The 23,317-nt window shown below is 47.2% G+C and overlaps 8 protein-coding genes across 8 annotated transcripts; 4 read left to right on the forward strand and 4 right to left on the reverse strand.

Moving 5' to 3' along the window:
* Positions 1 to 219: 219 nt before the first annotated feature.
* On the reverse strand, positions 220 to 1,594 carry MCYG_03806 (phosphoglycerate kinase; the record flags this gene model as incomplete). The annotated part of the gene is made up of 3 exons (XM_002848254.1): positions 220 to 986; positions 1,046 to 1,466; positions 1,529 to 1,594. 3 exons carry the CDS (start codon positions 1,592 to 1,594, stop codon positions 220 to 222), a joined length of 1,254 nt encoding a protein of 417 aa, XP_002848300.1.
* Positions 1,595 to 2,873: 1,279 nt separating this feature from the next.
* MCYG_03807 (zinc finger protein) lies at positions 2,874 to 4,176 on the forward strand (the record flags this gene model as incomplete). Its single annotated transcript, XM_002848255.1, has 2 exons — positions 2,874 to 3,415; positions 3,488 to 4,176. 2 exons carry the CDS (start codon positions 2,887 to 2,889, stop codon positions 4,174 to 4,176), a joined length of 1,218 nt encoding a protein of 405 aa, XP_002848301.1.
* Positions 4,177 to 4,949: 773 nt separating this feature from the next.
* Positions 4,950 to 10,023, reverse strand: MCYG_03808 (chromodomain helicase hrp3; the record flags this gene model as incomplete). Its single annotated transcript, XM_002848256.1, has 3 exons — positions 4,950 to 5,058; positions 5,114 to 9,572; positions 10,017 to 10,023. 3 exons carry the CDS (start codon positions 10,021 to 10,023, stop codon positions 4,950 to 4,952), a joined length of 4,575 nt encoding a protein of 1,524 aa, XP_002848302.1.
* A 602-nt stretch (positions 10,024 to 10,625) lies between these two features.
* On the forward strand, positions 10,626 to 13,064 carry MCYG_03809 (translation initiation factor RLI1; the record flags this gene model as incomplete). Its single annotated transcript, XM_002848257.1, has 8 exons — positions 10,626 to 10,645; positions 10,704 to 10,728; positions 10,806 to 10,817; positions 10,879 to 11,281; positions 11,350 to 11,511; positions 11,569 to 11,665; positions 11,720 to 12,791; positions 12,849 to 13,064. 8 exons carry the CDS (start codon positions 10,626 to 10,628, stop codon positions 12,870 to 12,872), a joined length of 1,815 nt encoding a protein of 604 aa, XP_002848303.1.
* A 539-nt stretch (positions 13,065 to 13,603) lies between these two features.
* MCYG_03810 (pre-mRNA-processing protein prp40) lies at positions 13,604 to 16,158 on the reverse strand (the record flags this gene model as incomplete). The annotated part of the gene is made up of 4 exons (XM_002848258.1): positions 13,604 to 14,614; positions 14,677 to 15,736; positions 15,795 to 15,961; positions 16,018 to 16,158. The coding sequence occupies 4 exons, from the start codon at positions 16,156 to 16,158 to the stop codon at positions 13,604 to 13,606; spliced, it is 2,379 nt and encodes a 792-aa protein (XP_002848304.1).
* A 460-nt stretch (positions 16,159 to 16,618) lies between these two features.
* On the forward strand, positions 16,619 to 18,470 carry MCYG_03811 (conserved hypothetical protein; the record flags this gene model as incomplete). Its single annotated transcript, XM_002848259.1, has 4 exons — positions 16,619 to 16,778; positions 16,836 to 17,114; positions 17,166 to 18,243; positions 18,305 to 18,470. The coding sequence occupies 4 exons, from the start codon at positions 16,619 to 16,621 to the stop codon at positions 18,468 to 18,470; spliced, it is 1,683 nt and encodes a 560-aa protein (XP_002848305.1).
* Positions 18,471 to 18,879: 409 nt separating this feature from the next.
* Positions 18,880 to 20,061, forward strand: MCYG_03812 (Mvp17/PMP22 family protein; the record flags this gene model as incomplete). The annotated part of the gene is made up of 5 exons (XM_002848260.1): positions 18,880 to 18,945; positions 19,071 to 19,161; positions 19,345 to 19,686; positions 19,765 to 19,931; positions 19,990 to 20,061. 5 exons carry the CDS (start codon positions 18,880 to 18,882, stop codon positions 20,059 to 20,061), a joined length of 738 nt encoding a protein of 245 aa, XP_002848306.1.
* A 345-nt stretch (positions 20,062 to 20,406) lies between these two features.
* On the reverse strand, positions 20,407 to 22,143 carry MCYG_03813 (conserved hypothetical protein; the record flags this gene model as incomplete). The annotated part of the gene is made up of 4 exons (XM_002848261.1): positions 20,407 to 21,049; positions 21,128 to 21,423; positions 21,471 to 21,571; positions 21,630 to 22,143. 4 exons carry the CDS (start codon positions 22,141 to 22,143, stop codon positions 20,407 to 20,409), a joined length of 1,554 nt encoding a protein of 517 aa, XP_002848307.1.
* Between the last annotated feature and the right edge of the window lie 1,174 nt (positions 22,144 to 23,317).

The following is a 23,317-nucleotide window of genomic DNA, read 5'->3' on the forward strand; positions in this document are numbered from 1 at the left end:
CCTTTCGTCATTAACACTGCTACAGTTTCAACGTGCTAGCGGCTGCACTAAAAAATCTACTTTATTCCAGTTATTTTCAACAACTATGCTTGGGAATCTTGTTTGAATATTTACTTAAGAAAATTTTGTTACATTATCTTTGAAAATACCAATAATAACACCATGATGGGTGGGGTGGGGGGAAACTTGAGGGGTTCCAAAATAACTTATGAGAACAGCTTACTTGCTCGAGAGTGCAGCAACACCGGGCAGTTCCTTGCCTTCTAGCAGCTCAAGGGAGGCACCGCCTCCGGTTGAGACGTGGCTCAGTTTGTCTTCAGCCTTAAACTTAGCAGCAACAGTAGCGGTATCACCGCCGCCAATGATGACTATGCTTCCCTTCTGAGCAGCATCGACTGCGGCGTCGAGGGTGTCCTTGGTGGCTTGAGCAAAGGAGTCGAATTCAAAAACACCAGGGGGTCCGTTCCAGAGAATCGTCTTAGCCTCTCCAATGACTTCTTTGAAGAGCTTGACACTCTCCTTGCCGCAGTCAAGTCCCATCCAACCATCAGGAATACCTTCGGCATCGGTGGCATAACCAACTTTGGCTTCCGCAGAGAATTTATCACCGGTAACATAGTCAACTGGCAGAACGATCTTGATGTTCTTGGCCTTGGCCTTCTCCATGATGCCTTGAACCAGTTTACTGCCTTCTTCGTCGAACAAGCTGTTCCCGATCTTTAGGTTGTTGAGCACCTTCTTGAAGGTGAAAGCCATGCCACCACAGATGATGAGGCTATTAACCTTTGTGAGGAGGTTGTCGATCAATTGGATCTTGTCAGAGACCTTGGCTCCTCCGAGAATGGCCAGGAATGGCTCCTGGGGGTTTTCGAGGGCCTTTGCAAAGTATTCCAGCTCTTTCTTGACCAAAAATCCAGATACCTTTTGTGGCAGGTCGACGCCAACCATGGAGCTGTGGGCTCTGTGAGCAGTGCCAAAAGCATCGTCTAGGAGTATATACTTGTTAGAGCAAGCTTCCTGTATCCAGAGAATGCGATTAACGTACTGATATAGACGTCTCCCAAAGCAGTCAGTCCCTTTCTGAAAGCTTCAACGGCACTTGGGTCAGCCTTGACTTTCTTGCCAGACTCATCCTTAGAGCTTCCCTCCTCCTCAGCGTGGAAACGGAGGTTCTCCAAAAGGAAGATCTGGCCGTCAGTGGCAGAGGCAATGGAATCCTCAACCTCCTTGCCAACACAATCGTTAAGGAAGGTAACCTGCTTTCCGAGGAGCCTCTCGAGCTCTGGGGCAACAGGCTTGAGGCTGAATTTTGGGTTTACTTTGCCATCTGGTCGTCCGAGATGGGACATGAGGATCACTGCTTTGGCGCCGTGCTCGACAGCATATTTGATGGTTGGGAGGGCTCCGACAATCCTTTGAGGATTGGTGACCTTGTTGTTTGCATCAAGAGGGACGTTGAAATCGACCTGAAGGATATAAGTTAGCTCTTATCTACGACTCTTGTCTTAATGGTGGGGGTTTTGGTTACTCGGATCAAGGCCCTCTTGCCCTTGAGGTCAATATCAGTGATAGCTAGCTTGTTCGAGAGCGACATGTTTGGTACAATTGACGAATTTAACAAAAGCACGATAGCAAACTTATCAAGAGGCAGAAGTTGTTGATATTGAAAGCACCAAGAAAAAGAGAGAGAGAGAGAGATAAGGGGCGGCGGTGGTGGTGGGGTTGATATAGAAGAAAAAAGCCGCTCCTTGTTTTTGTTTATGGCGGGGTGAAATCGGAGAGATGCGGGAAGTGATGTAATCCCAAACAAGCCCCCAGTTAGTTATATTTCAGTAAGCCAAAGGATGATTGATGGTAAGGACATGGATAGATTGAAATTGAGGAAGGCCTTGATTGACTCTGAGCTGGTTCTATGGCTTGTATGCTGCGGTTTTGCATTCGTTTTCTATCTAAATTGGCGGAGGCATGATGGTTCACAATTAACCAATTCCCTTCCGCCTCCTGGTAAAACAGCTAATTGTATTATGTCGATATTTCTGATGTCTTCTTTGCACGGGATCACTAGACTCCCCGGTGGCGCGGTCTTTGGCATGCAGCATGAGAAGACATATCAAGTAGAAGTATCTTTTTAGACGTCTGTTCCATGGTTAGTGCTATTCAAGTTCTTGCCTCCAGCTCACAGTAGCGTAAGTAGAATTCGAGCTAGCCATCCAAACTGTAAAGCAGAGTCCATTAGCCAGACTTCTGCCAGCTAGACATGACAGTATATAGCAAACGGTGACCATGCTTCCATCGTAGAGTCGATCTTGTGGCCATACTTAGTAGGCAGACGCAATATCGATCGTTATCAGGGATAAGACGGGCCTATATCAGTCTTGAAACAGCGGTTAGCTTATATCATTCTCAACTCGAAAAGGTGAACAGTGTTGTATGTTATATCCAGGCTTCAGATCAAGTGTATGTGAGGTGTCAACATTCAATTTCGCAGCTGTTACCCTGGAAATTGTCGGTATTGCAGAACTCTCTTGTTGTTCATCATTGGCAGGAGAAGAAGAATAACCGAATTAACTACTCACCAAATGTAGATATCAAGCTTATAACGAACAATCAAACTGTTTCTTCATGTTGTTTTTGTATCTAAAGAGAAAATAAAAAGAGAAAAAAAACCCTATGAAGCTCATTTGCTGACTAAGGTTTAATATCACGTGATAATATCCAGCTTCTAAACTTTCCCTTTTTGGCATCGCAAAAGAAGAAACCAAGTTTGAAAAATAATGAAAAAGTGAAGAAGAAGAGCAAAGAAATCCAGTTAATCGCTTCGTCTTGTTGATATTTGGCTGCTTAACGAGAGCCTCAATCTACTGTCCGCCATCATTCGCTCTCACTATGGCTGAATCGCCTGCTTCTCCCCTCTCCTCCCTCGCGTCAGAGGAGTTCCCTGAGGAGGTCAAGTTCGACGACCCAGGGCGCTCCCGTTCAAATTCGCCTCCCCAGGCGCATCCCTCAAAGCGCCGTAAGACTGGGGTATCGACATGGGACCACCATACCCCAATTTCTGTCAATGACGACCTTCCACCCCCATCTCCGGTGGCCTCCATATCATCAGATAGCTCCGGAGCTATACCAAATTCACCCGGTGCAATGGCAATACTAGGCCCTGAAGAAGACTACAGCGGCGCTGGGAGAGATCACATTACAGTCTGTCTTTGGGAGGGCTGCAAGGCAAAAGACTTTGGAGATATGGATGCACTGGTTAAACACATTCACAACGAGCATATCGGATCTCGACAAAAGAAATATCTATGCGAATGGGGTGACTGTGCGCGGAAAGGACAGGCTCATGCGAGCGGGTATGCTTTGCGGGCCCATATGAGGAGTCACACCAAAGAAAAACCATTTTACTGTGCACTACCTGGTAAGTAGTCGAAGCCAAAGCTATCTTACTATCTTGGACATTTTTTTCTAATAAAACGCGTATATATTTCAGAGTGTGACCGTAGCTTTACGCGCTCAGATGCTCTTTCGAAGCATATGAGGACCGTTCATGATACTGATGCCCTAAAATCACTCGATGCCCTCGCAAAACAACATGCCAACCCGGCAACGGCTACCCTCCCTAAGCCTCCTCGAATTAAACTGAAGCTTGCACCTCGCAGAGACAACGATAATGGCGAAAAACCGGACTGGTCAGAACCAAAAAGCGATCAAAGCAAAGCAAAGGAGCCAAGTGACGCACCGATTTTCGACCCAGATATTGGTTTTGATGAACACGAGCTTTCAATGCCATTGGATCGACTTGCGCGCCTGATACGACGACAGATCCATTGGGCGGAACAGGAATCTAAAACCCTGGAGAAAAACTGGGAGCTGATCAAGCCACAAAGGTTACGGACATGGAAAGAAAAGGAACTTATTCTAGACGATCTCATCCATAGTGAGATTCGTGTTTATGGCACTGCGCCAACCCCAGAGGAAGGGTGCTCTGGTGAGAAAAGACCCTCTAGCCGTGGTGGTGTACATAAACTGTCGCCAATGCCTGCCACAGCTGATCAGATGAAAGCTCCACCACCCCCGGAAAAGGGCAGCCCCGAAGAAACTGGTGCTGGGGATGAGCAGTCAGAGCAGCTAGCACAGGCATCCGAAGTGAAGTCGCACACTGATGACGATCGGATGTAGATGATATAATAGAACTGTACGATTTGTTCGGCGTTTGATGTCATAAGTTTATCTTTATTTTTTTTATTAACAGTCGCGCTTCTGTGAAGCGATTATAGCATGATGAATATAATGTTACTTCGGCCATTACATTTGAACCAATAAACAATTACCTTACAGAATACTCCTGTACTTTGAAATAATGTATAAAAAAGAGAAAACTACTATCTCATATTGCTCTCAATTCTTTTAAAGCAACTCTACTGGGTATGTATACCTCCCGCCCTCATCGCTCGTAAATCAAACGCGCCCTCAACTCAAAACAGAAATGGTTACGGCTTTTTGAAGGACAATAAAAGATGTGAAGGAATAAAGAAGCAATAATAGAAAACGTGGCACATCTAGAAGTACATGTAATCCAGACAAGGCTATGGTGAACATAACACGAAACGGAGGAGCGATAAATCATGGAAAAGCCAGGGGAATTATATTGAAATCAAACCTACTTCTTCCATAGGTTCGACGTGGGTTATGAAACACGCCGGGCGAGGAAGAAGTAGCATAAACGCCGTTCACAAATGCAGCTGACAGGGAATAGCAAACTCCAGCCGGTCCAAGCCAGAATCCAAACGTAAAAAGCGAATAAATAGAAATAAAAGCAAGAATAGATAGGGGGAGTAGAATATAATAAGATAGTGAAGTGATATCCGGCAGCAACGGGGCTGAATATTGCTCTGGATGCATCTCCAACAAGGTCGTTGGCATGTAAATGTTAGAAAGTAGGATAGTAGAAATTAATTCGACGCTTCTGCGCCCTTTTCAGCGGCCACTAGCCTGCTGTACATGTTGAGAAGTGCACTCCCTGGTGTTCCTTTGTTTGGCCAGTATGCCGCACAATAGTCCCTGTACATAGGTCAGTATAACGGATGAGTGAGGAAGATAAACTACTAAGACGAACCATAATCTCCCTTCAAGTGAGGCGGCGGCCTCTTGCCCATCAAGAATACCACGGATGAAATCTCCGATCATCCGCAGCAATCGACGAAGTTCGGCAGCTCGTTCTGGCTTGCTTGGGATGCTTTCCTTAGTGACCTGGGACACCCGCCTTAGATGCTCTCGGATTGGTTTGAAGATACTCCTAAGCATGTTGTCACCACCTGTAGGAGTGGCTGTACTGCGGTCGTCACTACGACGTCGTAGGGCCTCTTCCTTGGAATGTTTGCGTGCTTTATCAGAATCGGCGGGTTTTCCACGATCTCGTTCTCGCAGCGGTGTATGCGATCCATCAGCACTGTCACGGCTGCCACGGTTTTGCAAGCGGCGCCTTGGCTTTTCTGCTTCTCTACCTTTTCGTGGAAGAGATGGGGCAGGGGATGCGGAAACCGTCCTATGTGCATTCCGAGCGTTGACCTTTTTATTGTTACGGTGATGGTTTTCTAGGGCCTTTCTGGCTGCAGCGCTTGCGCCATTGCTTTCCTTGGCTTTAAGCACTGATATGAGGTAATCCGCCCTTCGAACAAGGTGTACGGCTCCAGGAGATTTTGACCCTTCGCCTTTACCACTTAACCGCTCTTGTTTGCGATCAACCCGGTGTTCATCAAGGAAGAATTTATCCCCTAGGCCTAGCTCGGGGTCATCACGGATCTGTGTCCACGCTCCGTAGCCGTGGCGAGCAATACCTAGACAAAGCATCCCGTCTTCTCGGGCACCCCAAGAACAGGAGTAGTCTGCGCCCTTGGTAGCTTCTGGTATGCGGAAGCTCGTTATATCCTGTAGGTTGGAAGTGGCTTCTCGAAGGAGGCGCATTTCCCCAGGCCTACTAACGATGGTCTCCGCATTTATTCGTTTGACGCCCTTGTGGTCGAAAAGGATTGCTTTTCGTTCCTTTTTCGTGAAGCTCTTACCCTCACGTTCAAGAGCACGGATTCTGTTGTTTTCCTCCTGTTCAAGAGTCGTAGCCCTGTCAATGACTTCGCTAAGCGCATCTTTCACGACTGTGAGATCCCGATTTACGAGGCGTGCTTCTTTAATAATTTCTTCTTCGCGGTCTTTCATGTCTCCGTATCTCAGATACGCACGGATGAGATGCCGGTACTCCTTTTCGCTTAGCGGTGCACTTGGATCCGGGCCTTCGGCATCGGATATGGCATCAGCATCCATGTTCACTTGTTGACGAGCTCGTCTTTTAGCTTTTCGCTCCTCACGTTCATCGCTAATGGCGGGGATCCCGGTTGCATTTTCATTGGGTTCTTCTTTCAGAGGTCGCCTTTGAGCTTCAAGTTCTTCCTCTGCCTTGATCTTCTCTAGGTATTCCTTTGGAATAATATCATCCCAGGAAAGGTCGTCAAACTTGACATCAACGTACTGACATTCGTTGATGAAGTCGATTCCTCCGCTAACCTCAATTGCGTCCTCCTCGACTGTCTTATGTTCTTCAGCATTGGCAAGGACAGCATCGATATCGAGCTCTTCAAGTTTCTTCTGGTTGTCGGATTGCTCGAACATGCGTTGTCCGCGCTGTTTGAGAATCCGCGAAATGTCATCGAAAGAAGTAGGCTCATTGACATGATGGCCAGCACGCGCAAGTTTGTCTTTGAGGTTGGTGGCTTCATTGTCCGTCACGCCCCTTTGAATGGTAATGAACTCTAACAAAAGCTTGTTCCTCGCTCTTTCTAGGACTTCCTCTTCAACAGTGTCCTTAGAAACCAGACGATACACGCTGACAGGCTTGGTTTGCCCGATGCGATGAGCTCGTGCCATAGCTTGCAGATCAGCTTGGGGGTTCCAATCTGAATCAAACAAGATGACTGTGTCAGCCGTCATAAGATTGATACCAAGGCCACCAGCACGTGTGGAGAGTAAGAAGGTAAAGTCAGTGCTGCCGGGGGCATTATAGTGCTCGATGGCAAGACGTCGTGGGCCGGCGGCAATTGTACCATCTAGCCGCTGGTAATTGAAGCCGCGAGCATCCATATAATTAGCCAATATGTTTAACATTCTCACCATCTGGCTGAAAATCAGGACGCGATGGCCATCATTTTTGAGCTTGGTGAGAAGCTGATCAAGCACCATCATCTTCCCGCTGCTGGTGACGAGAGCTTTTAGTTGATCTTCTCGCCGTGTGCTGCCTCCCGCTTGGTCTTCAGCACCCCAGAACATAAACGGATGGTTACTCGCTTTCTTCAACTCCATCATGATGTTGAGTAGTGAGGGCTTAGGTCCTTTGCCACCGTGATTGAGGGCGTCATAATTTTTGGTCAAGATGTTTTTATACAATTCGAGTTGAACATCAGATAGTTCGACTCGAATGATTTTTTCGGACTTTGGTGGGAGTTCGCTCTCGACCTTTGATTTGGTCCGACGGAGCATATAGGGTTGAATGGCTTGGGTCAATTCGGCCAGCTTTGCACTGGCTGCTTCAGAGTTCAGGTCCATGTTCTCGTCAATGTCAATGGCACCAGGGTTGAGAAAGTCCATCAGAGCAGAGAGTTCTCCCAGGTTGTTCTGGACTGGAGTCCCCGTTATGAGCAGCCTACACGATGACTTGAAATCGAGAAGTTTGGTATATAGCTGTGATTCACGATTTTTCAATCTATGCGCTTCATCAATTGCCATGAACTGCCATTTGATTTGGTTTAAGAAACTTGCATCTTGTAAAACATATTCATAAGTGGTAAGGAGAACATTGAATTTAGGACGTTTCAAATTGCCATCGGTCAAGAGCTCGTACTCTTTGATGATCCTTCGGGCAGGCTCTGGGCCGCTATAGACGATGTAGTTGACGTCAGGAGTCCATAAGTCAAAGGTCTCGCTCCAGGCTGGCATGGTACTTAATGGGACGATGACGATGAATGGTCCTTGCTGCTGTCTGACATGCCGTAGCCAGTTTATGAATGCCACAGTCTGAACAGTTTTTCCTAGGCCCATTTCATCAGCAAGGACAACATTACGGCCACGGACCCAGTTGTAGGCGAGGAAGTTGACACCCTTGATTTGGAACTCCTTGAGTTGACCGTTTTGTATGAAGTCTGGGTTTCCATGTATGGGTTCGAATTTGGAGCGGGTTGCAGGGTTGGACTCAGTCCGGGAGGAGATAGGAGGGTGAGAGCAGCGGTCGAGGTAGGCATCAATCTGGCTCTGAGCCATATTGCTTATGAGGCTTCCCTCTTCCCACGTACAGCCGTCATACGGTAATCGCTTCCACTTTATGTAGTATTCGGTGGCACCATCGACTTCACGGGAGCCGATGACACGCTCCACTTGTTTAAAATGGTCAATTTTTTCTATATACCGTTCGCGGTCAAGGCTCCATTTCTCTCGTTCCTCCGGGATTACATCTGGGTCTCTCATGAAGAGGATCTCCTGTTCTATCTCTCTCCGAATATAATTATCTAGACGCCGAACACCGCGACAGTTAGCCAGGGTATCGACGGTCTCCCAAGTGGCATGATAATGTGCTAAGCCCTGCCACTTGGTGTAATACTCGCAGTCACGGCGACCTAGGTCAGGTTTGGAGAGGTCAACGCCTTCCTTGAAGCGGTGATAAAGGATCTTGTCAATGGCGGGCGTGGTGTCATCCACTGTGTATGTCCACTCGCCAGGAGTACCCTCTTCATACTCATCTTCAAACATGTGGTCGTCACTCTCTTCGTTGTAGTTGCAGACCTTGTTTGCTCGCCTTGTGGAGAAGCGAACTTCGCCATGCGACGGGAGGTAGGAGTTTTTATTATTTTGAGCGTTCCGGCGTTGCTTTTTGCCCTGTCGGCTACGACGAGGGCCTTCATACGCGTCACTATCAGAGTCAGAGAATGAATCCAGCATCTGCACTGGAGAAGGACGGTCAGAGACACGCCCAGGCCGACGCCGTTTTGGGGGAGGGGCGACATCAGAGTCGGAGCTGGAGCTGTCTTGGTCCAGCCGTCGAGTTGGGCGAGCACGCCCACTCCGTCGTAGGCCGTATAGGGCAGGGTTGTTCCTGATATATTCTTCTTCATCGACAGAAGATTTACGTTTCACTCCCCGTTTCGAGCCCGGCGAGGACGAGAACATTTCAGACGGAGGGGCATCTACATCGTTGTCCAGCATGAATTCCGCAACGTCCTCGCCAGCCGCGTCTTCCGAGCCTCCAATGCTTTCATCATCAGAAGAATGGTGTGAGCTCACTCCGGCATCGACACCATTGACACTCTCATCGTCATCGTCATCGTTTGCCGAAGCTGCCTCTTCGGCATTCATGGATTCGTGAGAGGCATCGGAGTCATCCATATTTTCGCCATTGGAAGGGAACATCTCGCCATCACTGGGCACATCGGGCATGGAAACATTATCATGCAGCCCATAGGCAGGCGGTGAGCGTATAGGACTGTGTCCGTTTCGTATATCGAGGGGGAGGGTGTTTGGGATCACCACGGTCGAGGCTACATTGTCGCAATTAGCATTGAGGAGGCAATTGCAGGAAAACGCGGGAACAAAACGCATAGAGAGACAGGCCAGGAGCGTGTAGCCCGTATTATTGTATTAAAGGTAGCTATAACTCTCCAGGAGGGCGTAGGGACGCGGGAATAGATGGGGTCTGATGTATCTATAGATGAAATTTGATGGAAATGGGGATGGGATGAAGCGCTGCTTAGCATGAGAGGCGCGTGAACAACGAGGCCAGGAGAGAAGACAGAGAGACAGAAACAGCTATACAGACAAGCACGGCAGCAGCTGAGAACCTCGAGAGCTCGACTTCATATAACAAACCAGAGGGATAGGGGAGGGGTGGTCGGTTTTTGGGGGGTTTGGAGGGAGTATGGGAGACAAGGCCGGGGGCGTCTCTGGCAGTAGAGAGACGCAGAGAGACGGAGAAAACCACTTACGATCCATAGCGTGGTAGTCCCCCCACGGCGACCAGGGGCCTGCTGAGCAGTTCAGCGCAAAACTGGCGAGTTTGACGTAGCAAGAATGCTGTTCTGGCCCAGCGGAAGACCTCTTTTTTTTATATGGGCGGGTTATTTTTTTTTTTTTTTTTTTTTTTTTTGGGTTGTCCGGCGGAAGAAGAGCAAAAAATAGAAAGATGGGCGGATGAGAAGTTGGTGAAGGGTGCCTTTGCCTCTTTGGGGCTAGCGTGGATGAGATAAGAAGTTAGTCATCTTAGTCATGGTTTAGTCAGCAGGACGCACGAACCACAGGCGATGCGTTTGTGATTAGTAAGACAAGGACAAAAAAAAAAAAAGGAACACAAACATCTGACGGAAGAGGAAGAGGTTTTTGGTCGTCTTCGTCTTCTTCTTCTCGACAACAAACGACAGACACCAATCTCGTTCTCGAGTTCTTCCCGGACCTGAGTCGACTGTCGAGAACTACGAGTCGGTCGTCTTTGGCTGCTACTCACTTCGAGCAAGGCAGACTCGACCTTGCTAGCTGGTTCATTCTCTGCCCCTCCACAGAAATATATATCTAGATAGGAAATTTATCAGCCACCCGCCATGTCTGATAAACTGACTAGGTATGTTGTAGCCATGGTCATACAGATGATAGACTGACCCATTATTTCTTTTCTATAGGATTGCTATCGTTAACAGCGATAAGGTATACTCCCTTCTGCCCCGCCACGTTTTGAGCAGATACAGATTCTGATGCTTCGAGTTTTTTTCACCACACAACAGTGCAAGCCAAAGGTCAGTGGTCACCGGTATACTATGCGTGTTACAGATAACGTCCTAACAAACGGGAATGTAGAAATGTCGTCAGGAATGTAAAAAGTCTTGTCCGGTTGTTCGTACCGGCAAGCTTTGCATCGAAGTTGCGGCGGACTCCAAAATCGCGTTTATATCGGAACGGTTGTGTATCGGTTGCGGTATCTGCCCTAAGAAATGTCCGTTTGGCGCAATTCATATCATCAACCTGCCCACCAACCTGGAGTCACAGGTCACCCACCGTTACTCGGCCAACAGCTTCAAGCTTCACCGGCTGCCTATGCCCCGTCTCGGCCAGGTTCTCGGGCTGGTTGGAACAAACGGTATCGGGAAGAGTACTGCACTCAAGATTCTTAGTGGAAAGCTGAAACCCAACCTGGGTAGATACGACAACCCGCCTGACTGGGAGGAAATCTTAAAGTACTTCCGCGGCTCTGAGCTTCAGAGTATGTTTGCCCACCATACCCCATCTTACTCACGACAGACGATTAGATGCTGACAACCAATCCCAAAGACTACTTCACCAAGGTGCTTGAAGATAACCTCAAGGCCGTTGTCAAGCCACAGTATGTCGACCAGATCCCTCGAGCTGTCAAGGGCCCGGTCAAGGAGGTCGGCGCTCTTCTTGAGGCTCGAGCTCAGATGGACAATATGGAACACGTCATGGACGTTCTAGGTACGTACTCGCTTCCAAACTTCCCACAACAGACATCCTTTGCTGACCTTTTCTTAGAGCTTCAACAGGTTAAGAATCGTGAAATCGGTTTCCTCTCTGGTGGAGAACTTCAGCGATTTGCCATTGGCCTTGTCTGTGTCCAGCAAGCGGATGTGTAAGTTTTCCTTCCTCTCACAAGCGGAAGAAGGTGATCTGATAACCAGACTAGCTATATGTTCGACGAACCTTCTTCCTACTTGGATGTTAAACAGCGTCTCGCTGCTGCCCGTATGATTCGTGAACTTCTTCGACCAGATGACTATGTTATTGTAGTTGAGCACGATTTGTCCGTTCTAGACTACCTCTCTGACTTTATCTGTGTTCTCTACGGTCGCCCCGCCGTGTATGGTGTGGTCACTCTCCCAGCGTCGGTCCGTGAAGGTATCAACGTTTTCCTTGACGGCCATATCCCCACCGAGAATCTTCGTTTCCGAGAAGAATCTTTGACCTTCCGAATTGCCGAAGCTGGTGACGACTTTATGATCGACAAGGATAGAGCTTTCAGCTACCCAAAGATGGAGAAAACCCTTGGAAACTTCCACCTTACCATCCAGAGTGGTCAGTTTACCGACTCCGAAATTATCGTCATGATGGGAGAAAACGGAACTGGTAAAACCACATTCTGTAAGATGCTGGCCGGTGTTGTGAAGCCAGATGGTAACCAGACCGTTCCTCCAATGAACATCAGTATGAAGCCACAGACCATCACCCCCAAGTTCCAGGGCACCGTTCGACAGCTCTTCTTCAAGAAGATCAAGGCCGCCTTCTTGTCCCCACAGTTCCAGACAGATGTCTACAAGCCGCTTAAGCTTGACGACTTCGTCGACCAGGAAGTTCAAAACCTGTCTGGTGGTGAATTGCAGCGTGTTGCTATTGTCTTGGCCCTGGGTATGCCAGCTGACATTTACCTGATTGACGAGCCGAGCGCGTACCTTGATTCCGAACAGCGTATCGTGGCTGCCCGTGTTATCAAAAGATTTATCATGCACACCAAGAAGACCGCATTCGTCGTCGAGCACGATTTCATTATGGCCACCTATCTCGCCGATCGTGTCATCTTGTTTGAAGGAAGCCCTTCCGTCAAGGCAACAGCAAACAAGCCTGAATCCCTCCTGACTGGATGTAATCGATTCCTTCAGAACTTGGATGTCACCTTCAGACGTGACCCTAGCACTTACAGACCACGTATTAACAAGCATAACTCCCAGCTTGATCAAGAGCAGAAGTTGAGTGGCAACTTCGTAAGTTTTACCCGCCCTTTTGCTGCTCTTTATTCTATATCTAACATATTATTCTAGTTCTTCTTGGAGGAAGAGAGTTGAAAAGGTTGCCCAATGGGATAATCGCCATGATGGCCATTACCGTCGATGGCCACACTGGCAGGAGAACTACTGGAGGCGTATCAGGGATTGCCGCTTGCGCCGTGTCAGTATTCCCAACCTGATTGCAGGCCGAGGATGGCGTACAATCCAGTTCTTCGGTGAAATAGCTTCGTATGATGGCGACGATAGCGACGATGACACGAAGAATCCTCCCATGCATGAGGTCATCTGTATACTTGTGACAGAAGTGCCGGCTCATGATTTCTATGCCATCTCCTTCCACAATACTTGTGTAACGTGGAAAAGAGGCTCCCAGCGATGGTTATGAGGCTTATGGTGTCGAGACTCCATTGGCGGTGCCTTGGTTAACTCCCCTCGGGTGGTAACTAGCCATATGGTATGTATGAGTCGAGAATCTGAGAAGGATAGAAACAAGCAAATTGCATTCCAAATTGTTTACTTGCAGTTTCTTACTAAACAAACTAACTTTTTACTTTCATTTATTGCATTGTGGTCGCAGATGTTCCATTCTGTGCCTCATCCTTGGTGAATTGATTCAACATCTCCTCCCACTCTACGTTGGAATTAAAGCTGCTTTTATTTATTTTTTGAATGGATAGCTCATCCAACTCTTGATTATATTAATGGCCTATAATTGAGTCTAAAGTTCTAAACTATAGTAAACAAGAGTTGGTTGAAATTGGAAAGCAACTTTCGTTCATGCTCAAGCCTTAATCTTCTTCAATTTCCCCTTCCTCGCTCCCAGAATGAACTGCCTTTTCTTCCACCACAGGGGGTTTCTCTTCTTTTCCCTTATCTCGTCTACCGCCTTTGGCACCCACTGATCGGTCAGGCTCCCGTCTGTAGCGTTTTGCAGACCGACTGCCAACGCTCTCGGCATCACTGTCTCGACGTCTACGGCGTTCACTAGTCACACTTCGCGCTGCGGTATCAGTGTCGCCACCTCCATAATCTAGCTCATCACGGCTGGATCGGGGGTCAGCACGACTATGATATAGTCTGTCACGTTCATCTTCTCGAATGCGGCGGTCACGACGGTGTCGAGATGAGCTTCTGTCACGGTCTCGACCCCTATCCCTATCTCTTTCACGATCGCGGTCCCTATCTCGCTCTTTTCCACGATCACGATCACGATGGCTAGGCGGTGACGAAAACCCACTGGCTTTTCGATAGGATCGTTCCCGATCCGCTTGAGCTTTGCGGCGATCAGCTTCATATGCGTCGGGCTCAGGGGTGCGGCTGTGGCGCCCAGAGGCTGACCAGCGCTGGCCACTGCGATCATCTCGATCACCCCTTTCATAGTGATCGCGTCGAGAGGGTCTGTCCCTTCCACGCGCTTCGCGATCACGCTCAGCATCTTCTTCCTTTTCCTTCAAGCGACGGACAACTTTGTCAAATGCCGAACGGCGGGCGTCCTCTGAGTCAACGGCTCGGTACTCCTCCATCTTTTCAATTCTGGGCTTAACATCCTCCCAGGAGTCAGTTGCCAGGACTGGCGGCTCAAGATGCTTAATACGTGATCGGAGAAGGTCAATTGCCCGCCGTTGCTGTCGATTGGCCGCATGCTTCTCATCTTCCGTGCGCCGAAGGACCTTCTCTTGCAGACGGTCAAAGATAAGTCGAAGAGTTTCTTGGTCAATTGTAGCTGTACGACGATCAGTCCTCATTACCGCCTTAAACTCATCAAACGTTGTTTTCAGGGTTGTCTCAAAACGTTTGTCCTAGAATCATGATGTTAATATACACACAATGGCTGAGAAGGATGGTAGAAATGAAGGCTTACATCAAGAACATCAAGAACATCATTTCTTGGTCCACGTATAGCACGTTCTTCTTCTTCCACCATATCCCAGAATAAATCTAAAGGAGTAGATCCGGATTGCCCGAGCATCGCGGTGTATCGCGGATCCTCCTCGATCAAAGGATATAGATTGGCCCATTTGCTGCCAGCTTTGATCTTCCCTTGGGACCTGAGATCTCGTAGCAATGATATAAATGCATCTCTTGCTTGACGCTCTCTTCTAACCTTGTTAGCCTTTTGTTGTTGCCTGAGGTCGTTAAACACTCTCTCAAGAGACTTTATATGGTTCTCAAAGGCAGTTAGGATATCCGACTTGGTCAAAGCTTTGAACTTTTCGTCCCCTTGGATTTTTTCATTTGACTGGATTATCTCTTGGGCTTCTGACCAGCGAGTGTAGGGTTCCAAATTTAGTGTCTTCAGGATATCAACCAAATCATCTCTTGCTGACTTGCGTGCATTAGCCTGATTCTCTGCGTGTTCCCTTTTCAGTTCTAATTTATACTCTTCGAAAAGCTGTCTGCGTTCACCTTCATCATCCGTGGATCGAAAAATGGTTTCGCCTTCGATAATAGGTCGAATTGTTTTCCAACGCGTATAGTGTTTGATTTCAGGGTGGCTTTTCAGCATTGTACCGAAATCAGTCCTAAGTTTGGCAAATCTCTCCTTCGCCTTGTCCTTTTCTTGAGCGCGAACCTCAAGTACGTACTTGTCAAATGCGGCTTTTCGGTCTCTAGGATCTTTTAACGAGCGATATTGAGGGTCTTTAATAACCGCGCGCATCACTTGCTCCCAGGACCAATCCGGCTGAACGTTGCTGCGTCGCAGGAGCCTCATGAAGGCAGCTTCCGCCTCTTCAAACGTAGCAAACCCAGAGTCAGATTGCTGATTAGCAATAGCGGCTGCATTTGCACCATTGATATCAATACCTCCTCCGTATCCATGTCGTCGGTCGGTCATGCTTCGATCATGTTCGTCACGATCGTGTGCTGGAGCCTGGTAAGTAGGGAACGCGCCTACACCGCCAGCAACAAAGGTCGGGGCACTAAGAAAGGTGATGTTAGATCTCATTTCATATCAACACATAGATACAGGAGACATACACAGGAGTCGGCTTTGGTGTAGGCTGAGCCTGGGTTTGCGCCTGGGCTTGAGCATTTTTGTAAACTTCAGGCATTTCCCAAGAGCTTTGTTTGGTTTCGGTGTTATACCAGTACTTCCTCCCACCCGGAGCTGTATATTCCTTCCATGGTTGGTTTGCTAACGCGCGCTGAAGATGTACTATCAGTGAGAAGTTCAAACAACAGTAGGGAAATGAATACACACCTCCAGCGGTGTCATTAGATCCAACGGCTTGGTCCATTGGGTGGCTTTGGTCTGAACATTGTAATAGTAAACCCTGCCTTCTGCATTCCGTGCCTCCTGCCAGATCGCTGGTGGCATCGGTAGGCCCTCTGGTGCATTCATCGTGGTGGAAGATATTATCTCGTCTGTGTTCAGCTCGCTGGGTTTTCGTATCAAATTGGTGACATCGAATACATTATTGTAAAGAGAATAGCACAATGAAAATGACCTTATTCACAAACAACTGTCCATTAAGCCCAGAGGTGCGCTTTAAAGGCTTGTAAACAACGTCTTCAATAATGTTCAAAGGTTTTGAATAACTTTGAGCTTTTGCGCGCGAGAAATTTACGATTCTAGTCAATCACGTGACAATAATCCCCCTTCAACTACGACTTTTGCCTAATTGGGTGTTCATGAAGCTGACATTTCTTATCAGCTTTTATATCTGGAGGAGTCGGTTTTACATTGGTTATTCTCTTATTTTACAGTGTTTATTGCTACTAGTTAAAGGTGGTTAAGTTCGTTTTGGGTTCTACACTTATATCTCATTTTGTCTATCCTCGCTTGATACCCTAATGTTGAGATGTCAGAATATCAGTTCCTACAAGATGCGACTCTGGATACGGTCGTCCCTCAGGCCTCAAATCTGAATATAGAGGAGCTACTAGGATCTATACAAGAAAGCTCTGGAGATCTGGGTACATGTCTGACTAAGATTCAACAGCGACAGCTGCTATTCTTTGGTATGGACCTCATCCACTCGGCCACAGGTTGCCCTATTGCTTATACCAAATGAACAGATGAACGCATTACCCTTTATCTGGTACTTTGTCTGTCAGATTTTCCAAAAGACAGCTTAGAGTCTTGCATCTCGAATCTCAGTGTACACTTAGAGGTCTTCGCTATTGATGAGAGCAGCTCGGCCGAGCAAGGGGAAGAAGAGTCAAATTCAAAGGACCTGATATACTCTCATACTGTGGATAACAAAGATGACCCTTTTGTTGTTGTTAACGAATCTGTTGGCGATGGAGGGAGTGGAAATAACGCATATGTGATATGGAAATCAGAAGCTTTCCTCTGTTAGTATACGTCTACTTTCCGCCAGTGCTCAGCTTGAACTAACTTGCTAGACCGCCCTCGAGTACGCCTGAGGCACCCATCTGTTGTGTTTACAGCGTCCGCCAACTTTATCCCTCAGGGCTCACAGAAATCAACCATTGGCAATGACGACCAATACCTACCCGGCCTTACGCCAGCTTCCACAAATATTTTCCAGCCCCTCACCGCTGCCGTGGAGGACTTGGACCCATATCTTCCAGCGTCCCGAATATTACGGCTTGTTCCTTCTACCCAGCCCGAAGGATTAGTATACAATGTGCAACAAACGTCATATAATCCCATTCGTATCATCCCGGCTGCCAGCGCCAGGATTAGATATTCCCGCTCAGCTGCAGTATCAAAAAAATTATCGACGACTGCTAGTCTCGACTTCGAAGCGACACCGTTCACTAGCTATGAAGTTGTTTTAGAGGAAGCAGAGTTATCTTTGGCTAATGGAACCGTGGAGCTCCTGACCCAAGCCATCGGTTTTTCACCCCCTATCAGCTGCCCGGCTCGGGATGATATATCGTTGGTCTACAAGCTTGTATCCTCCGAAATGGCAGATACGGCTACACCAGTGACATCTACGCTCGATATTTCATTAAAGGTCACAGTTCTAGTTTCTCATGAGTGCCAGCCTAAAATATCAATGCGTTGGAGGACCAGCGTTGACTTTTCTAGACCTACAAACCAGTCCTTAGGAGGCGTTAGTAATATGCTGCGTCGAAGCATCGTGTCTCGTGGAAGCGACCAGTCAACACAAGAACCTTCTACACCACAAGTCACATCTTATTCCCCTACAAACCATGGGGTAAAAATATCATTCTTTGGTCCTTCCAGCGTCGAGGTTGGCAAACCATTTGATTGGGACATTTTTATTGTGAACACATCAACAAAGGCAAGGAAATTTGGGATTGCTGCCGTCCCATTTCGAAGACGTTCAGACACACGAGCACATGTCCCCAGACCTTCATCTACGTCCTCCATAACGAGAACCGATGAAGTTGCCGAGGCTATCGTTGACGAGAACATTGTCTATGCAATGCAACAAAATGCGGCCCCTCATGAAACTGATCTTATATGCCTTAGCACTGATTCGAAAATAGGGTGAGTCTTATAACATCATAACCTCTGAAATACGGTTGCCTCGCTGACCTAATTTCACCAGACCTCTTCTTCCCGGCACATGTCATTCTACGAGACTAAGACTTCTACCTTTGTCCCCGGGGCTTCTACACCTGGAGGTCGTGAAACTCGTCGATTTGGGGTCTAATGAAACCATGGAGATCAGAGATTTACCTGATATAGTAGCGTACACAAAGGCTGATCTTTAATGAGGCATCTACGGCGTTTAAACGGAACTCTTCTCTACTGAGGAGTCCCATCCGGTTGATGAATTAGAATAGATGACGGGCTATACTACCACCCTGTTAATAATGGCAAATACCTCCATCCCTTCCATGGCATCCTCGCTGATCGTCTCTAATGAAAATCATCTTTTTGCTCTCCTTTTCGTCACTTATCTTATGTAATCGTTTCCGCCACGCTCATTGGCTGCTCGATTTCTACGACTTGCAACTTCGAAATCCTGAACTTGAAGCCAAAAAAAAAAGAAGCCTTTGCGTCATATTACAACAGGACAGCGAAGGCATCTCCACGAACTTCACTCTATCCACCCGCACATCTCTGTCCATCTATATAACGGGGTTTATCCAAAGGAAGGCCAAGATGGTCTCCGGCATTATGACCAACCAGTCGAAATGGGGCCTGCTCAAGGCCTTGGATAGTCGATATATCTACGGTCGTGTGGTCAGTTGAAACTTTAGCACCCTTTATTGGATCAATATTCTTGCGCTTCCCGCTACTCCGGAAGACATCATGGACGCTGTAGTATTTTCATATTGTTCTAGAACTGACCGTTTCTTCACGACTAGCCATTGCTACATGCCATTATATTCCTCACCGAGATTGCCGTGACCATGAGGCTGATAGCTAAATTCAACACGTACTATGCTCAGAACCCTGGTATGCCCTAACCCTTGGCCATTACCTCCTTCTATGAGACCAAGATAAGAGGCTAACGGTTAGCATGATAGTTCTAACGACGATGGTCACAAATGCTGTAAGGATATGTCAATTCTCCTTTTGGCAATCTGGCATGAAATAAGGAGACACGGCCATACTGATGGAGAATACTATAGGTTCTAGGTGGAATAGCGGATACAGTTGCACAGTCTATATCTGCAATCAGTGTTAGATGCAAGGAGCTCCCAAAGCACAGAGATACAACCAGCTTTATCTCGATCGATTTGCAAGACCTCGAGAAGGAGAAACCACCGGCTGTTGGGGAGCTAAATTTTTACAGAAAACGCCCTGCTCCCTTTGACTTCGAGAGACTCACCCGCTTTATGGCATATGGCTTCTTCATGGCACCTGTTCAGCACCGGTGGTTCAAATTCTTGTCTCACATATTCCCAGTTACCCAAGCCCATGCCACCGTTCCGGCTCTTAAGCGTGTTGCCATGGACCAACTTATTTTTGCTCCAATCGGTATTTATCCCTCTTCCCCCCACCTTTTTCCTGGGTGGTCGAGGCTTGTGAAGCCATGAAGGTCACTAATCATAGTAGGTCTGGCATGTTTCTTCACATTCATGACCGTGGCAGAGGGCGGTGGCCGTCGTGCTCTGTCTCGTAAATTCGAAGACGTTTACCTTCCGACTTTGAAGGCCAATTTTGTGCTCTGGCCAGCCGTTCAAATCATGAACTTCCGTCTGATTCCTATTCAGTTCCAGATTGTATGTCAGCTGCTCCACCAAGCCATTCCGCCTCCATAATCTGCTAACTTAAATTTAGCCATTCGTTTCGTCGATAGGAATTGCCTGGACTGCTTACTTGTCACTCACCAACTCTTCGGAAGAAGAGTAAGAATGTAATAGTCTTTAGGCAGCTTCTATCGTTTTTCCTCTTTTGTTGGGTGGAGTTGGGAGTTACGGTTCTGCATGGGAATAGGATGTGAAACAATATTGACGAAGCGTCTTCTAAGGAGGTCATACATTTAATAAGGCTCGTACTCAGTTTCGTTTTATGTATTTTCAACGATTTTGCGTCGGTTCAACTTGGCTGTATAGATAGCTAATGAACCATTTTAATGTCAAATGGGAGTTCATCGCCTTGGGAGTTAAAACAGTGCCGGTCCATTCGAGTTTTCACCGTTAATAAATTTCTAGCCTTTATTTTTTAACACTATATATGTGACTTCTATTCACTGCGTCAATAGGAAAACCTGAATGAAGGATGGTCATCACCGAGATTGTTTAGTTCATCCTCAGGAAGTTGAAATCGGTAATCTCGCCCTCCCGCATCACGAATTCGATTTTCCCTAATGAGAACAAATAGAAGCACGACGCAGCTTATTCCACATAGCCAGAATGCCCCCAGTGTCGTGCCAAAGCCAGTCGGATATAGAGGCTTTTCCGAGTCCAAGAAGACATTGCTTGCAACCACACCACCAAAATTTCCAAACGCAACTTGGAAGGACGTGGAAAATGACCGTTTATAATGCCCCGCCATGCAATTGTTGAGCCAAGTCACGCAAATGGGTTGAGTGATAAAGGTGCCAATTGTAATGGCAAAGACGGCGAAGTATCGAGCTCCGACGGGGACGTGCTGTTGGCAGATAAGCAAAACATAACCGACGGTTGCGATGAGGCAGCCTAAGATGGTAAAAGTAAACCGGTGGCGTAAGGCGTCGGAAACCCATGCTAATGCCAGTGTGATGACAGTTGAAACGACAAAAATGGGGATACTCATCACCTGGGCTTTGAGGGGTTCCCAGCCGAACTGGTGGAGAATGGTAGGTGTGAAGAAAGCGGTGGCATACCCGGAGGTCACAGCTCCAAAGTACATGACCATCCTAGTGGAAATGTGAGTCTCTTCTGGCCTGGAGTATATGCAGGTATGATCGGGGGTATGTATATATTGTACAACTCACCCAAGATAGATCTTGATATCAAATAGGCAGCGTTTCAAAGCTGGCCTATCTAGACGGTTCATTTGTGCCCCTTTATTATCAAGGGCTAGGCGAGCAATGAGCAATTTTCGCTCTTCATCCGTTAGGAACTTGGCCGTCTCAGGCCAATCCACAATTAAGAGTTTAGATAGAAGGGCGAATACCACCGTGACAAGGCCTTCGATTATGAAAATCCAGCGCCATCCGCCGTAGCCTGCCTTTCCATCTAGACGAGCAATTCCATAAGCAAGTAGCTTACCCACGCCGTTAGCATCCACCTTGGGATAAAATGGTATCATAAGTATATATGGAGGAACTAGCTTACTCCACTGAAAGCACCGGCGATAATACTTGCTGAGAAGAAGAAGTTGACTCGCTTCTGTAGCTCATGCCGCCTGTAGTACATGGAAATAAGGTATACGCATCCTAAGCGCTTTGGTTAATATTTGAATTTCATTTTCAGTGGTTATAGGAATGAAAATACCAGGGAAGAATCCAGCTTCAAACATGCCCAAGAAGAACCGGCAGACCACCAAGCCTGCAAAGCTTGTAGTGACACCCTGGCAAATAGTAACCACTCCTATGCGACCAGTCAGCGAGATGATATTGCACTCTGAGCGGTTCTCGTTTGTGATGAAGTACTGACCCCATGCTGCAATTATCCCGCTTATCCAGGTCGACGGTGCCACCTTCTTCAGGATCAAATTGCTGGGAAGCTCACAGAGAATGTATGGAATAAAGAATATCAAGAGGGCGATGTTGTAGTCCCGGCCAGTCATGTTAAGATCCTCCTCCAGGCCCTGTAGACGAGCATTCCCAATATTTATTCGATCAATGAATGCAAGTAGGAACAAGAAGGTAAGAACTGGCACAACGTGAAGGTCACATTTTCGAAGAAGCAGTTTCTCAGCCTCTGAATTAGGATGACCATCCAACGGCTCGGCTTCAGCCGTTGGAGTTATCGAGACGGCCTCGCTGGTTGTCGTCTTCTCGTTCATCGTAATGTCCTATATATCTTGTCCTCCACACTGTTAAAATGACCAGAAGGCGTTGAACTTGATTGAACGAACAGCAGGCCAAAGGGAAGATAGAATCATCATAAATGAATCTAGCCAGCTTCCTGATATCGGATGTGGAGTCCATATCAAGAAGCTGGCTGCATATAAAATTACGCGGTGTCCATCGTATGGGCTGCACATGCGACTGGCGGAACATATCGCCCGTTAAGGGTTCGGCTCGGGGACCAGGATATATCATCTATCATCCCAGCACATACAGCAGAAGTAACACGAAAAACGACCATTTTGCCAATCAGATGTATGCATGACCAAGGCAGTTGCTGCAAGCTGAGAGGAGATCCAGGGTTGAGCTGCAGCGGGAGGCATCGTGACAAGGACAAGTGTACATAGTAGCCATACATACATACATAGTAGTAGTACAACAAACAGTCTTGCCATCCCGGTTTGGGTGTCTTAAAAGAAAATGAGACACCCGCCCTTCTTTGCAGGCCAGGGGACAGAATCCTGGAGACTTGAGGGTTCTCTTCGTCTGTACCAGAAGCAAAAACCCGTGGGAGAGAGTAGTTAAGCCTGTCGCTTGCAGGGTCAAGGAGCCCTTGAGAACGAGCTAGCTGCATAGTTGGTTAGCTGCTCCTGACGTGCGGCAAGCCAAGCAGACTTTGCATGTATTCAAGGCAGCGGGAGCCAGTAGTTACAGAGTACCCAGTTATGTATTTACATAGTAAATCTCTAATAATACCATGGCAGGAAAAAGTCCCTTGAAGAGATAGAAATATGATTCTTGTCAATTCATGTTGGTGTAGGATCTCAATGAGATTTTGATATTACTCGAATCAGTCCTAAGCACATCACGTGTAATTCATTATAATCTTTATAACTAGCCAGTGATTATATTTTAAATTCATATTTAGCAACTGTGTGGTGTTTCTGGTTGGTTGGCGCCTCTTGTGTATTAAGCAAGCCAGGCTATTGGACGCCATCTTAGCCAATAGCAGCTATATATTTCGTCCGTAAATCTTGAGAAAAGTGGATTACATAATGCTTACATGGAACATTTATATTCCGAAAAATTAGTCATCACAACAGTCTTGGAAGGCTGCCTGCTTGGCAGTTTATTTAAGCTTAAAAAGGTTTGACGATTTTATATTGACTA

This window comes from Microsporum canis, genomic scaffold (assembly GCF_000151145.1).
Source record: "Microsporum canis CBS 113480 supercont1.3 genomic scaffold, whole genome shotgun sequence".
In the NCBI taxonomy this organism is placed as follows: Eukaryota; Fungi; Ascomycota; class Eurotiomycetes; order Onygenales; family Arthrodermataceae; genus Microsporum; species Microsporum canis.